This window comes from Oratosquilla oratoria, chromosome 3, assembly GCF_046742065.1.
Source record: "Oratosquilla oratoria isolate Oo_2021 chromosome 3, ASM4674206v1, whole genome shotgun sequence".
In the NCBI taxonomy this organism is placed as follows: domain Eukaryota; kingdom Metazoa; phylum Arthropoda; class Malacostraca; order Stomatopoda; family Squillidae; genus Oratosquilla; species Oratosquilla oratoria.
Window position 1 is genome coordinate 25067439 of NC_134779.1, and position 16976 is coordinate 25084414.

General features: G+C 36.2%; 2 protein-coding genes across 9 annotated transcripts in view; both read right to left on the minus strand.

The window, feature by feature from the left end:
- LOC143020987 (cell adhesion molecule Dscam1-like) overlaps positions 1-6476 on the minus strand; it is a 90675-nt gene extending 84199 nt beyond the window's left edge. For 2 of the 8 annotated variants that reach the window (XM_076178086.1, XM_076178104.1), the window contains exons 1-2: positions 6288-6475; positions 1665-1796 (exon numbers count right to left, since the gene is read on the minus strand). In XM_076178086.1, the coding sequence (XP_076034201.1) occupies positions 1665-1792 (128 nt within the window). In that variant the 5' untranslated portion in view covers positions 1793-1796; positions 6288-6475. Of the gene's footprint in view, positions 1-1664; positions 1797-6287 lie in introns of all 8 variants that reach the window. The other 6 variants (XM_076178059.1, XM_076178094.1, XM_076178080.1 and 3 more) reach the window with 5 other exon arrangements.
- Positions 6477-11316: 4840 nt separating this feature from the next.
- LOC143021013 (cell adhesion molecule Dscam1-like) overlaps positions 11317-16976 on the minus strand; it is a 985717-nt gene continuing 980057 nt past the window's right edge. The window contains exon 5 of the mRNA XM_076178138.1: positions 11317-11581. Within this exon, the coding sequence (XP_076034253.1) occupies positions 11319-11581 (263 nt within the window). The 3' untranslated portion in view covers positions 11317-11318. The remainder of the gene's footprint in view (positions 11582-16976) is intronic.

Below are 16976 nucleotides of genomic sequence, written 5' to 3' on the forward strand. Positions count from 1 at the left end.
AGTTGTTATCTTTTATTTTATTCTATTTTATATTGTTTTATTTTATTTTTATTTTATCTTATTCTATTTTTTATTTTGTTTTGTTCTATTTTATTTTATTTTGTTTTGTTTTGCTTTTTTTTGTTTTGTTTTATTTTACGCCATATGTACAACTAAAAAACTGGTCTTCTGATCTCGATATCAAACCAAGAGGGAGCAAGTCACATTATACTTCAATATTGACTCGAATACCGGACGACAAAAAATGAATAAATAAATAAATAAATGAATGAATAAATAAATAAGTAAATAAATAAATAAATGAATAAATAAATGAAATAAGCAAATAAAATAAATAAATGAATAAATAAATAAGAAATAAGTAAATAAAAAAGAACGATTGTTATCTGTCTACCTTAACCTTGCAGAGACGTATTAGTAGGAATTTATGTATGAAATAAAAAAAATCCAAAATGTTTTACACAGCTGAAGGTAGGGCACCTCGTCGTAATTTCTTTTGTCTTTTATAAAACATACTTAACCCAGAAAGTGGCGACCTAGTAGGATAGGGGTAATTACACCCCCCCGCCCCCCCGGCAAGCGTGTAAAACTTGCCACACTAACGACTCTTTTCCGGCACTCGAAACCGAGAGCTCAACTTAAAACAAATAACTAATGAATCTTCAGTTTCTTTTGTATGATCATTTATAGCCGCATATTGCTCTGAGGTAGGGGGCCTATACTCATATGTATTCCTATAATTTTACTCTGTTAACACTTTAGAAAAAAAAAAGTATAAAAGATTTAGCTGATTTTTGCGCCCACGCTTAAAAAATGCGTTCTCTCCTGTAGTAGGGGCTAGTAAGTCCTCTTATATCAGTTCGTTTGTGTGTGCAGTGCCTGCCGCCTTTAAGAGTCATCTTCCTCCTCAAGGTCACTCGCCTTGTCGTTGGTGCGTCTTTTTCCCTCCCCCCCTCCCCCCTCCCCCTCCTCTCCCCTTTTTTCTCTCTCCCACAATCACTTTGTCACGTTTATGCATTCACCCAACTCCATATTTTACTCATTCACTCATTCTGATAATTCATTCTTTTCTTTTTTTTTCATTGCTCGTAATATATAATTCAAGGCCTCGGTGAATCACACACACACATGCGTACACACACACACACACACACACACACACACACACACACACACACACACACACACACACACACGCACACGCACACGCACACGCACACGCACACGCACACACGCACACGCACGCACACACACACACACACACACACACTCACACACACACACACACACACACACACACACACACACACACACACACACACACACACACACACACACACACACACACACACACACACACACACACACACAAACAAACACATACACACAACTAACCACCTTGCCTCCTATTCTCTAATGTTAGAAAATTAAAGAATAAGAGACGGGACATAACGAGTATTGGTCCTTTCCTGTTTACTACAATTAGGTAAATAGAATTAGGTAAATACAATTAGGTAAATACATGAAAAATCACGATACAAATATAACACATATACACAGAAACGACATATCGGCACACAGAGACAATAGACAAACAAATAAGTAGAAAAATAAATAGATAGAAAATTTAGATAAATATGATAAACACATATATAATCACTTACTTGTACTGTGGAATTGGAAATCCTTGAGCCGCACATGGGAGCTCTACTGTATCTCTAATCTGCGCGGTCACGCTCGATCTCGAGTCTGTAATTCGTGGAGGGACCGATGATCGAGGCTCATTGACCATCAACCTGCCAAAGAAACAGATCAAAAAATGAATAAATGAATGAATAAATGAATAAGTGAATTAATGAACGAATGAAATAATTAATGACATTTGAAGTGAATTTTGTTAGACTACATGAAGTTGTTTCCCAGTAAAAGACAATAAAAGGTGACGTCATTTTTTTTTTTTTTTTTTTGTTTTTTTTTTTTTTTTTTTTTTTTTTTTTTTTTTTTTTTTTTTTTTTTCTTTTTTTTTTTTGTCTTCTTCCTTAACTTGCTGATCATAGAGGGTAATTCTTAGCGGTGGTCCTACGAGATGGGCGTCGGAGAGAACCATTTCCCCGCTACCCATTTTTAAAACCTACCAAACCTTCCTTATCCCTATCTAGAAGAGCAGCCCTGAGAGGATGGTACTTGGTCACTCGCTGAAGCCTAAGATCTTTGTCAATACTTTTTTCTCTGCCTTTTTGCACAGGGAAAACTGAAAATCAGCGAAAGCCCTTCTCCTCCTCTTCTTCTTCCTCCTCTTCCTCCTCCTCCTCCTTTCTCCTCCTCTTCCTCATTCTTTCAGCTTGTAGATCACAAATACATGAATGCAATTAGATTAAGTGTACCAGTAAACTAGGTATGACTATTGTTTTGCATCTAGATCTCATTATATTATGGAATGATTGACGTAGATCAAAAACTTATACAAAAAATGCTCTGAATTTATCATTTTTCTCGGAATATGACGCGTTCAAAATTTTCTTTAAAACTTTAACGAGCCACATCTTATTCAATTCATTAATGTGCACACGCATGCATAAGGGCATAAGTACATATATACCAGCGTTTCTCAACCTAAAGCGGCCCATAGAAGATAAATTATATTGCGCAATTTCATTGTCAGTACTCAGAATTGACAATTAAATTTACCGTGAATGGGCGATATATCGCCCATACACAATTAAATTGACCGTGTATGGGCGATATATCGCCCATACACGATCAATTTAATTGTCAATTCAGAGTATTGACAATGAAATTGCGCAATATAATTGATCGTGTATGGGCCGCTTTAGAGTTCCCCGGAACCCTAAGGCTCCGCAAAAGGTCCCTAATAGTTCCGCGAGAACAAGTGAGATAAGCTAATGCACTTTTGACTTTTTATTTAAGTTCATAGACGTAATATAATTAAACACGCACATATTCTTGTTTATTGTAATAATGTAATATTGACATCATCCTATCTAACCTATTATTACGATGAAAATAAAATGAGAAAGATATGGGATATGCATTTTTTTTTTTTTTTTTGTGCGCAGTTCCTTGAGACATGCAATTTATTTTAAAGGCTACGCAAGGGCAAAATGGTTGAGAAACGATGACATACACACACACATACAAACGCGCGCGCGCGCGTTGAAAGAAACAAGTCGAATATAAACGCAATAGAGTATATTTATGAAAAGGTCTATATTGGCACTGATGGTAACGATGATAACACCCTCTATCGGCTAATACGCTCACCACAGAAAACGTGCACATAACTCGCGCACCACAGAAAACGGACCAATATGGAACGCCGATAGACGATTCAATCCAATCAAATCATATAAAGCGATCTAATTACTCGAGAGTGCCTACAAAAGAGTGTCAACTCTCACGAGAGTAGGCATGATAGCAATGTCCATTATAGAGATTAGATAACAGGCGGCTCTTATCGCAAATAACCGGAAGTTGAATTGAATGGTTCGTTTAGTGGCTTTGTATCAAGTTAACTGGGTTTGGAAGATGATACAGTGATAGAATTTGCTACGTATATTTTCAGTTTAATTATACCATCAAGGCTCTCTTCATTTAGATTCTGTAGCGTTTTCTAAATCTGGATCAGCCACAGGGAAAACCTATTGATCACTCGATTAAACCCTTAAGAACATAAGAGTAGGGGAAACTGCAAGAGACCATTAGGCTTACACTATACAGTTCCTTGTCCGTTACCATCTATCGTCCCTATCCATAAAATGATGATCTAACCGTCTATTAAAACAACGCATTGTTTCAGTATTCACTAAATGGTTATTTAGTCCACTCCGTTCGTTAATCACACTGTTGGTAAACCAATTCTTGTCTAATTCCTTCTTAAACCTAAACTGGTCCAATTTAGATCCATCACTACGTGGTCTACCCTACTGTCTTAATATGATGACCTTACCTGTAGAACTTGTTAGAACACTTGACCCATTTGAATACCTTTATTAGATCACCTCGCACTCGACGTCTTTCCAGAGAGTGTAAGATAAGGTGCGTAAGCATGTCTGAATATGATCAAATTCTAAGCCCTTGTACATTTAAGTCCTTTTCTCTAAACTGATTCTAGTGACATAATATCCATTTTATAGCACGGGGGCAAAAACTGCACCGCATAGTCAAGGATAGGTTTAACTATCGCCAGAGTTTAATGACTACCTCTGCACTTTTGTCCTTGAAATAAATCCTAATGCCCTGTTATCCCTATTACTGGCACTAATATATTGTTTAAGCTATTGACCTCTTGATAGAGCTCTTGAGCCTAGTCCGGTAACCGAGTGCCAGCCTACAGGACTAAAAAGACCGCCGCAATATTGAGGTCTGGGTGGGTAACAGCCACGCAAACATAAAAAAGTGAAGAAGAATATATATACATACATACATATATATATATATATATATATATATATATATATATATATATATATATATATATATATATACGCTAAACACCACAGTGAAAGGAAATGAAAACTCTGAATCCGATCGCTTACGTGATATAATCACATCTTCAAGGATTACAAGATCCTTGAATTACACATCCTTGAATATGTGATTATATCACGAAAGCGCTCGGATTCAAAGATTTAGTTACCTTTTACTATGGTGTTCAGCATGACTTGTGTATTCACGTGTGCCTTGAGAAATTTGTATATATATATATATATATTATATAAATATATATATATATATATATATATATATATGTGTGTGTGTGTGTGTGTGTGTGTGTGTGTGTGTGTGTGTGTGTGTGTGTGTGTGTGTGTGTGTGTGTGTGTGTGTGTGTGTGTGTGACACACAGGAAACCCATAGTCGGAGAAAATAAAATTCGAATAAAGAAGATTCCTATATTTCGGCTATCAACTGTAGCCCTCTTCAGGAAAGTCTTTATTCGAAGTTCATTTTCTCTGACTGTGGGTTTCCTGCGTGTCATTTACAAATGTGCTACTACATTTCTGTTTAGAATATATACAGTATATATATATATATATATATATATATATATATATATATATGAGAGAGAATGTGGGTGGGGAAGGGCAAACGAAGATGTGTTAGGAATAGAGTTTATTGCCCTAACGTTGCGACCAACTTGGTCTTCTTCAGAGGACTACAGCATTACAAACGGATCACAATTCTTATATTCGTAGTGAGAGGGAACCCGCCAAGGTATGAGCGTCATGTTTTCCCTTTGGCTAACGATTTAATTATTAGGACACTTGCTGCTTTCGAGAGGCATTTAAATCCGTCTCTGTCGTTGTTGTTCTTGTTGGCGGCGATATGTGCAGCTTCCACAGTTTTTCTCATTTTCTTCTCAAATCCCTCGTGTAGAATTTCTGCGTTGTTCCAATCAGGTAGATGTCCACATTTGTCCAGGTGACGAACCAGGGAGTTAGATGTTCTATGAGCCCTGAGATCGTTTTTGTGCTCATTCAAGCGTTTATTGAACCCTCGACCTGACTCACCGAAATAAGATGATGGACAACCGTTGCATGGAATACGGTAAATGACACTGAGATTATTACGCATATTATTATGTTTCTTAAATATTTTTCCTATTTTATTGGAAGATATTTTTGCTATATTTATTCCACCTTTTAACAAATAATCATCAACAGCTATGGTGTTTGTAGAATTAGGGACAGAAATATTTCTGTCCATCATCTTATTTCGGTGAGTCAGGTCGAGGGTTCAATAAATGCTTGAATGAGCACAAAAACGATCTCAGGGCTCATAGAACATCTAACTCCCTGGTTCGTCACCTGGACAAATGTGGACATCTACCTGATTGGAACAACGCAGAAATTCTACACGAGGGATTTGAGAAGAAAATGAGAAAAACTGTGGAAGCTGCACATATCGCCGCCAACAAGAACAACAACGACAGAGACGGATTTAAATGCCTCTCGAAAGCAGCAAGTGTCCTAATAATTAAATCGTTAGCCAAAGGGAAAACATGACGCTCATACCTTGGCGGGTTCCCTCTCACTACGAATATAAGAATTGTGATCCGTTTGTAATGCTGTAGTCCTCTGAAGAAGACCAAGTTGGTCGCAACGTTAGGGCAATAAACTCTATTCCTAACACATCTTCGTTTGCCCTTCCCCACCCACATTCTCTCTCATTTGTCTGAAATAATCTTAATATATATATATATATATATATATATATATATATATATATATATATATATATGTATATATATATATATGTAGTGTACTCACCTTCCGGCGACAGCTGATAGGGTCTTCTCTCCGGTAAGGACGTATTCGGTCTCACAGTGAAAGGACTGGTATTCGTCTGTTTTGGTGACCCTCCGTATATGAAGCTCGCCAGAACCGAAGACAGAGTACCGTCCGCCTGGGGCCGAACCGAAAGGGTGGAAAGAAGAAGAATTGTTAAAAGGGACGAGTTGCTAGACCTACTGGACGTGTTAAATAGTTGGAATTGCCTTTAGTAAGTGAAAAATGAAAGTAGGGGGTGTCGATTAATCGGCATCGTTATCGGTATCGGTAAGAATCGTTTTTTTTTTTTTTTTTTTTTTTTTTGAGAATCGACATCATAATCGGCAAATACTGCCGATGATGATTCCTAAAAAAAAAAAAAAAAAAAATCCCGCCGATGTCGATGACGATGGCGATGCACCACAAAAGTGCCGATTCTTGCCGATTCCGAATAATCCAGCCCGAAACGAAATAGAAAAATAATGTCATATTACGACTGGGGTCTGGTACTGGAGGTTAGATAGTTAGAGTCCAAATAAGGACCATGGGCGTAGTACGGCTGAAAATGTCTTCAGCAAAAAAAAAAAAAAAAAAAGCACTATTGAGTTCTGTTATCTGATAGATATACAATTAGAGTCTGTCTGAAAACATGATTGCATGATTGTTATGAAAATAGATTAGATTCAAATCATAAACGGTAGCAGTATTATTTACACAGTTAAGTAATGAGAAAGGAAACTTGTTCACGCTATATAATATTTTATTTATTTTATTTTATGAACTTATATAACTGATGTTCATATAAACGCTATGGTAGACGAGGATAACAGGAAAAAATATACATTTTTATCTTTCCTGGTTATGCTATTAATGATACTGTTCCTATTACTTTCCCCGAACTATTATTCTTACCGTTTCTTTTCTATTAATGTTTTGAAGGAACCACACATCTGACTAGAGTAGAGACATATATCAACATGTGGAATGAATATTCTATATATATATATATATATATATATACATATATATATATATATGTATATATATGTGTGTGTGTAATAATTCCGTCAGTTGTCCCCGGTTTCGAACCCGAGACTTGCGCGTGGCAGGTCGTTGCTCTACCGACTATGCTACCGAGACCGTAAGATTCTTCAACCTCGGGGTTAATCTAACTCCCGCAGGATTTGAGTCGACTGCTAACTGCCGTCCTAATCTCAAAAGGAATCTTAACTCTTGTTGTATAATGTATTCATAAATATTATACAAACCCGTGTAGTTGTACTCATCACACTAATACGAGAATGTTAATACATTTCTAGTTAAATTTGAATAGAATTCTTGATTGCAGTCGAGTGATTTGATCTAATCGTAACACGAAAGCCGGAAGCATTCGTAAAGATATACTACACCGTTTGTTTCATAGACATATCTACCTTTAATATTTTCACTTCAACATTATCACTGATTGTACTACGTTAAAAAATAGTAGTAAACTTCGAGAACAGAGATCCTTCATCGCTTTATGGTCCATGACTACATCGTACATAAAATGAATAAATAAATGAATAAATAAATAAATAAAATAGATAGATAAAATAGATGAATAAATTAAAATAAAAACAAATAGACTGAAAAATATATGATAAAATAGATTAAAACTAAGACAAGCTCAAATAAAATTGATATTAAATGAATATATCAATAAACGAATGAATTGAAAAAACAGATAAACAATTAAATATATATATAGACAAGTAAAAAATATATATTTTCTTCTTAAATGTTTCATTAAATTTAAAACTTATTGACCCTACATATAGAGTCACTGATAAATCTGAAGAAAATGAGATAAGAAAATAAGAATGGAGGAGACTTCAAGAGACCATAAGGCCTACATTAGAAAGTTTAATGTCCATTACCCTCTATCATCCCTATTCGTAAAGTTAGCTAATCTTCTCTTAACCTTTATTACGTGGTAATTATTGTTAAACCAATTCTTGGTCATTTCTTTCTTAAACCTAAATTTGTCCAATTTAAATCCTTTACTACGAGTCCTACCCTCCTGGTTTTTTATTATGACCTTGCCTACATCACCCTTGCTAAAACCATTGACCCATTTGAATACCTCTATTGTATCACCTCTCACTCTTCGTCTTTCCAGAGAGTGTAAGTTAAGGTGCGTAAGCCTGAGTATGTTAGATTTCTAGTCAGAATAAAACCATGGTTTTTAGGCTCAACTTGTACCAGAATGATTATATTTGCCTGCGCATAAGATGCAATTTTTACGTATCAAAAATTACTGTATACAGTCAGAGTACTGTATGTCATGCACAGAACCATGCACTGCCCTTACAAAACTACTTTAACATATCTTTCAATAGATTTATTATAAAACATACTATTTTCCCTAAAATATCCTTGTAAAATCGGGTTGCGTCTTATACACTGGTAAATACGGTGCAAAGGTGAACAGAGTGACGTGTGAATATATCAAAATATGGTTTATAGCCAAAGATAGAATAACATTCCCGTAAATTTGACCATAATGGAACATAATTCGTGGTTCTAACTACATACTTATAATAACTAGAGGAGTCAGGAGAAAGTTGAAGGTAAATGTGGGTAAAAATAAGGTGATGAGATGTACAAGGGGGAAAGGATGGCAAAAAACTGGAAGTCCTAAAGGAGAGTGACTGGAGAATATGGATAGCTTTAGGTATTTGTTGTTACATGTGTCTGGAAAAGGAGGAGTGGAGGAGGAATTAAATCGTACTATAGATTGAGAGAAGGAACTAAATGCCTTTGGGGATTTAAAAACGTCTTGAAAAACAGGTATCTGAGAATGGATGCAAAGAGGAGACTATATGAAGGGGTGATTGTACTGACGGCACTGTATGGGTCAGAGACCTGGAAATTAAGAGAGGTGAAGTATGGTAGGGGTTATAAGGCTGGATAGTGAAAAACGAGGAGGAGGAGGAGAGCTGGGGTGGAAAAGGAGATGGTAGATAGGGCTAATAAAAGAGTATTAGGGAGGTTTGGACACATGGGAATAATGAATAAAGAAATATTAGTAAAACAGGTGAGGAAGGGTGACGTGGGTGGAGTGAACAGACAACAGAGGATGAGATGGATGGATGGGATGAAATGGTCACTGGGAAAGAGGGGAATGTCTGTTGAGGAAGGAAGGGAGAAGGTAGTAGATAGGGATGAGTGAACAATTGCTATGGATAGATGATACTATGATGCAAGGAAGGAAGGGGGTGGGGGATGGGGTAGGGAGTGATTATACATGAATTATTATTATTATTTTTTTGTTATCCAGCCCGAAGAGATTTCTTCCCCCTTTTTTTTTTTTTTTTTTTTTGTATAAGGAGACGGAGAGGTACCAATTAAGTGAAGAGACCTTGCTGTGGATGTGCTGTGTCTTGCTACAATGCCTCTGACCCAGGGCAAGTGGCGAGATACAGGGAGGACTCCTCATCCATGAGAAATTAAGATTAGAGACACGAAAGGATGGTAGATAGGAGCGGAATGGGTGAGATTGAAATGGGCTAGTGTGGGTATTTGCCTTTTAACTAGACTACTTCCCTTGTAAAGGGGAGGGGGGGAACCCCTTGGTATAAAAGTAAATAATTACTCTAGGGCTTTAGGCATTTTATTCTAGAACAAATGAAATTAATCATTAACCTGGCTTTTGTAAAGCCGATTATATATACGAGTATTATGTATAAATCTATGATATTAGATGATAAATAATTATACAAAAACAGTATTGGCTTATCTCAGCTTTTCTCTCATTGGCTACGATGTTGCCTTAGCCAGAACGAAACTCGTACAATGCGTTACCGTAGTGAACTGGTCAATGATCACTGTCAACACTCTTAACACGAATGAAATTTTCTGCTATTTGTTTTATATTGTTTATTTGTTATCATTTGTCTGTTTGTTTATTATTATTTGCTTAATTTTAATTTATCATTAGTTATCTGTCAATTTATTATTATTTACTATTTACCTGCTTGTTTATTATTTAACTATAACTATGAACTTATTTCTTCATTATTATAATTTATATTATTATAATTTTTCTTTATTTATTGATTGTCATTACTATATACTTTATTTCGTATCCGACCTAGTTATGGACCAAAAGGTCTCCTGTCGGCATGCTCCGCCTTTGGAATCCATTGATGTCAACGCCGTGGTAAGCCTCTCGGATTACTAAGGAATACATCATTCACAACAGTGAAGTATTCCAAACAATCTCATCCAGAGTGCATATTGCGGTCACTTTCAATCCATGAGATAAGTTCATATCAGGTTACAGCTCTTTAAGATGATCTGCGTGGCAGAGCGGTAGCAAGCGAGGCTCGCAGTGTAAAGAGACACGGGATCGAAGCTTCGCGGATTTCATTATTCATGAAATGTTCTTTACTTATGGGCTCTGAATGGAATCGCGAATACTCTGTTGAATGTGTCCTAAAGTCTTTCTCACAGTTATTTGATGAAATTATTTGAAATTCGACAAAATGTGAGTTATACAATGATCCACGGTACGGTGCGGGTCGCATCATATTATGTAATAGTTTGAATAAAATAAAACACAAAAAATATTAAATAAAATAGAATAAAATAAAATGAAACAGAATGAAATATAAAATGAAATAGAAATAGATTAGATTGAATTTATAAAATGAAACACATTCAAATAGAATAAAAATAAGATGAAACAAAAAATGAGATAAGGTAACATATGTAAAGGAAGAGAATTATAGTGTAATAATTTATATAAGTGACTGACATGCAGAATTCAAGTTTCAATTAATTCAGTCTGAATACATCATATATATATATAAACGGTTGATTTGTAGATTGATGTCAAATGTGATTATAACTGTGGTCATTATCACTCAGGAGGTGTAGGAAACCTTACAATATAAGGTCATTAAAAACTAAAAATAACCAACTCAACTGTCACTTGACAAAAGAGAATCAACCAATCAGCGGGCTTCCAACTACCAGAAGGCGGAGTCAAAGAGTCCCATAGTCCAATGAGAAGCTCCTATTCCCACATGACGTCATCAAAAGTTGGCAGACCATTCTGGAGGCTTTGGGCTGGTTCTGGTACTTACCAGAGAGGACGTCGGAGGTGATCCTCTCCCCTGACCCTCGAACCCATGACGTCACGGTGACGTAGTCTCTGACGAAGGAAGGGACGTGACACTTCAGCACCGCCGTGTTGCCGCTGATTACGAACTCATCGTACACTTGGACTTCGTAGTATTGTCGAACCACTGTCGAAGAAGGAAAAGAATCCAGTCAATAATAAAAAATAAAAAAAATGGAAGAGATTAAGAGAGAGAGAGAGAGAGAGAGAGAGAGAGAGAGAGAGAGAGAGAGAGAGAGAGAGAGAGAGAGAGAGAGAGAGAGAGAGAGAGAGAGAGAGACGTGTTTTTCAATGGATTTGAATTATGCATGATGTGGGTGAAAAATGTAAGAGCTTAAGAGAGAGAGAGAGCTTAAGAGAGAGTTTAAGAGAGAGAGAGAGAGAGAGAGAGAGAGAGAGAGAGAGAGAGAGAGAGAGAGAGAGAGAGAGAGAGAGAGAGAGAGAGAGAGAGAGAGAGAACACGTTTTTTTCAATGGGTTTCAATTATGCATAGTGTGGGTGAATCCTTTGAACCCCCCCCCATATATAGTAAAAAGGATCTTTGGTAAGTCTACATTGTTTTGTATAACTAATGTTGGTAAGGCCACAATATCCATATCGTGGGTAGTGAGATAGATGAAAAAATAATACATCTTGCCTTATACTTTTTGTTATTAGGATGCACTTAAGTACTTGAATACAAATTCATTTAGTATAGAGACACAAAAACTTATATTGGTTGCTGAAAGTACATGGTAACAGATCTCGGCCTTTTCCCTGTTATTTAATTCTATACCTTGGTTTGGTGCATATAGTTACTCCGTTATTCCCATACAAAAAATACACAGCCATCATCAAGGCACACACAAAAAAACGCATTTTATGTAAAGGCTCTACACAACATCAAGGTTAATGAAAAAATATATATACATTCCATTTGTATACATAAAGTGTTGATAGTCAGGTATAGCATATTACAAAAACAATGCTAGGTTTTCAGATATGCCATGATTCCTCATCCCATCCATCTGTTTAATGATTTTCAACCTTTGGGGTAATTTTACTTTGATGGAAAGTCACCTTTCTGTATTGTTATAATCAGGTATCAGCCCCAATCACGTGTTTATATGAAGGAAAGGGATTGGCATCTGGTTGAAAAGGTTTGATATTTCTCTGATATGGTGAATACTTTTTCGGTTAACTCTTTCAAGCTATGTTGTCTCAATGGGTCTTAATTTTTTTGGCAAATTCTACAACCACTAACTTTACCGTAAAGCGAGTCTCACATTTCTTAGACTGTCTGAAATGAAGTACAGTGACATATGATGTTATGTACATGTAATATTGTTCAGTTGTCCCATGACAAATATATATATATATATATATATATATATATATATATATATATGTATATATATATACACATATATATATATATATAAACACATATATATGCATGCAATAAAACACTAGGAATGTGTGTTTTATAAATGCAAGATAACCAGTTTAGAACATAAGCAAACGGAGCAGAGCACTTTCGTATATTACATCTTCAGTGTAAATTACAACGAAAGAGGGTACAGCAAACATAATATAGTATGACAAGAGCATAAGGAACTACACTAGGAAAAGTAGTGGACGAATCGTCTTGGCGTGGGTCACACGTCTAGCATTCTCTTATTTGGTAATTGTTGGCTATTTCCTTACATATATGATTATCTATCTTATACAATCCTAAGTTGAGTTTGAAGTTGTTATCATTTGTATATTTAATCAGTCAACTTTCAATTAAATTTCTTTCGACAATATTGTTGTTGAATGTATTCACTCTAGCGTTTTCCCAGTTGATAGGGTGATTAAAAGTGCTTAAATATTTAAAAATGGCACTTGACTCATTCCCGTCTTTGACACATTTCTTGTGTTGTTTTATCCTGACATAAAGGTCTTTTGCCTTTTGGCCGATATAGAATTTATCACATATTTTGCAAGGAATTGTGTACACACAGCCTTTTTGGCAATTTTTAGAATTATCAATTAGGTATTGTTTGATTGTGTTATTGTTTCTGAAGGCTACGTTGATATTGAAATTCTTGAGTAATTTGGGAACAATAGTTAAGTTTTCTTGGTAAGGTAAAACTATTAGGTTATTATGGTCCTTGGGTTTATTAGGCTGAGAATTGTAATAATTTTTCCTTGCTAAATTGTAACAAAAATTAACGAAATTATTAGGATATTTCAATCCAAAACTAATATCGTAAATATTTTTTTATTTCATCATCAATGTACTCGGGACTGCAGACCCGTAAAGCCCCAAGGAACATTGATGAGAAAACCGATCTTTTTACATTATCAGGGTAGGAAGGATAGTAATGGATGTATGAGTTTACATTAGTTGGTTTTCTACGTACACTAAGTGTAAGGTTTCTTTCTTTACGATAGATACTAACGTCTAAAAAGGGTAGCACACCATCATTTTCCACTTCAACCGTGAATTTGATAGCCTTGACTAGGTTATTAATTTGTTTAAGGAATTGTGACTCATCTAAATGATCAGGCCATAGATAAAGAATGTCATCGACATAACGTAGCCAAATTATTCTTGGTGGAATTATCTTACTTAAAATCTTGATCTCAAAGAATTCCATATACAAATTGCTGAGTACGGGAGAAAGGAAATTTCCCATGCTCATGCCGAAAGTTAATTGAACTTTGCATTAAAGATTGCAAATTTCAATTTCATGATAAGCACTATGCCCAAACTTTCGGCATGAGCATGGGAAATTGTCTTTCTCCCTTGCTTAGCAATTTATATATGGAATTCTTTGAGAGCAAGATAATTCCACTAGGAATAATTTGGCTATGTTATGTCGATGACATCCTTTGAATTTACAAAGGATTTACAAAGGAGGGGCATGTCGACAGGAGACCTTTTGGTCCATAACTAGGTCTGATGTAAAAAAATTATAATAATGATAAATAAGTAAGTAAATAAATACATAAACAAAAATTATAGCAATATTAATATTAGTAAATAAAATGAATAAATAAGTTATATTATAAACAAACAGGTAAATACTAAATAATAATAAACTGACATAACTAATAATAAATGATAATCAAGCAAATAATAATAGTAAACAAACAGACAAATAACAACAAACAAATAAATAAATAATATAAAATTAATGGCAGGCATTACAACTACTGAGTGTAGTTTAGGTGGAGATTAAAGGGTACATCAGTGTGTGTGTGGGGGGGGGGAGGGGAAGATTCTACTATTGGTCCTTGTGAACATCTGTGAACATCTGTAGATGAATGTTGGCTACCCACAGATGACCCTACATCGAGAGAGTAGACAACCACACACCACACGAACGTATTTCACACACTCGATTTTCGAAATGCCATTTCATATGTGCGTTCACAGACAGATTAGCTTATCAGGAAGGAACCTCAATCAAACAGGCTTTCTGTGATATCGACTCCTTGACCCAACATGTTCTAATTACCTGGAGATATTAACTTGGCATGTATGAAATATGGTTGTTTGTGAGTATTACACTAGTATGTGCGTTTGCACGCACACGCACACACACACACACACACACACACACACACACACACACACACACACACACACACACACACACACACACACACACACACACACACACCTACCTACGGGTACACAGACACACACACACACTCCTACCTACGGTTGCACAGACACACACACACACACACACACACACACACACACACACACACACACACACACACACACACACACACACATATATATATATATATATATATATATATGTATATATATATATAAATATATATATATATATATATATATATATATATATATATATATATGTATGTATGTATGTATGTATTCGGTCAATATTTGTCCTTTATGCTAAGATTTGGCAGTGTCGATGAATGAGGTAATGAAATTGATGATGGAAGGACGAAGGCGTTAGAGGTTGTATAGGGAGACAGAAAAAAAGGAAGTGAGTGAGGCATAGGTGGAGGTGGAACTGGAGACAGAGGAGATGGTGGTGTTGGTGGTAGTGTCGATTTAATGGCCGTGATTTCTCCATTAATCGATTCTAAATAACAAAGAGATGAAGCCTAACTGCCCTGTGGTGATGCGAGGAACTGTTTTACAAAGTCTGACTCGTTCTCTCTCATTCTCTCTCTCTCTCTCTCTCTCTCTCTCTCTCTCTCTCTCTCTCTCTCTCTCTCTCTCTCTCTCTATCTCTCTCTCTCTCTCAGTCTCTGTTTGTCTGTCTGTCTCTCTCTCTCTCTCTCTCTCTCTCTCTCTCTCTCTCTCTCTCTCTCTCTCTCTCTCTCTCTCTCTCTCTCTCTCTCTCTCTCCATCTCTTTCTCTTTTATCTACCTTCCCTCTTTATCTGTCTTTCCATCTTTCCTTCCCTTCCTCTTTCTCTCCATTTGTCTGTCTGTTTGTTTGCTTATCCGCCTCCCTCCCCTTTCTCCTGTGTGTCTTTTTGTCTATCTATCTGTTTGTCTGTATGTTTGTCTGTTTCTCACTGTGCTCTCTCTTGTGTATTTTTTTGTCTATCCATCTCTTTTTCTTTCTCTCTCTCTCTGTCTCTTTCTCTTTCTCTCTCTCTCTGTCTCTCTCTCTCTCTCTCTCTCTCTCTCTCTCTCTCTCTCTCTCTCTCTCTCTCTCCTCTCTCGCTCTCTTTCCTTCTCGCTCTCTCCCTTAAAAGATGAACACAGCACAATGAACATACTCTCTTTATGGCCAGCAAAACCGGAAAGCAGAATATACAAAAACAAATTGTATTTTTTTCTAAAGTTTTATTTTAAAAATGAGGCAGACCACACGGAGGAAAATAAATGGAAAAAAAATCTGTCGAACACTGGAATGAAAGGAAACATCATCACGTGTTGCTATGATATGCAACTTATCAACCATTGTGCTACATCAATTTCACGCACTCCAGTGATGATTTCTAAATGACACTACATAATTCTATTTAGTTCTATTCGTTTGAGAGACGGACCTTAAACTGAACCTTTTTCTAAAGGTCCTTAACCCTATATAGCTCTTACACAAATAACACTAAATCTCCCATCTCTGATAAATAACATTGTCTCCGTCCGTCCTTCACACAATGAACACTTCACACAATCAACACTTCACAATCACACAACACTTCACAATCACAAAATCACACAATCACACAACACTTCACAATCACAAAATCACACAATCACACAAAACTTCACAATCACAAAATCACACAATCACACAACACTTCACAATCACACAATCACACAATCAACACTTCACAATCAACCAACACTATCTCTCCCATACTGATGAATCACATTCTCTATTTCTTTTCTTCTTGCACCACTAAATCCTAGATATTTCTCCTTCTACTCCTTCTACGCCTCTTCCGCTCACTCTCCCTCACTCACTCCCCCCCCCTCCTACTCCACTCCTGCCTCGAAAGCACGAATCCCGAGTTCGATCTCCGGGAATGGTAATGAATTTGTTCGCG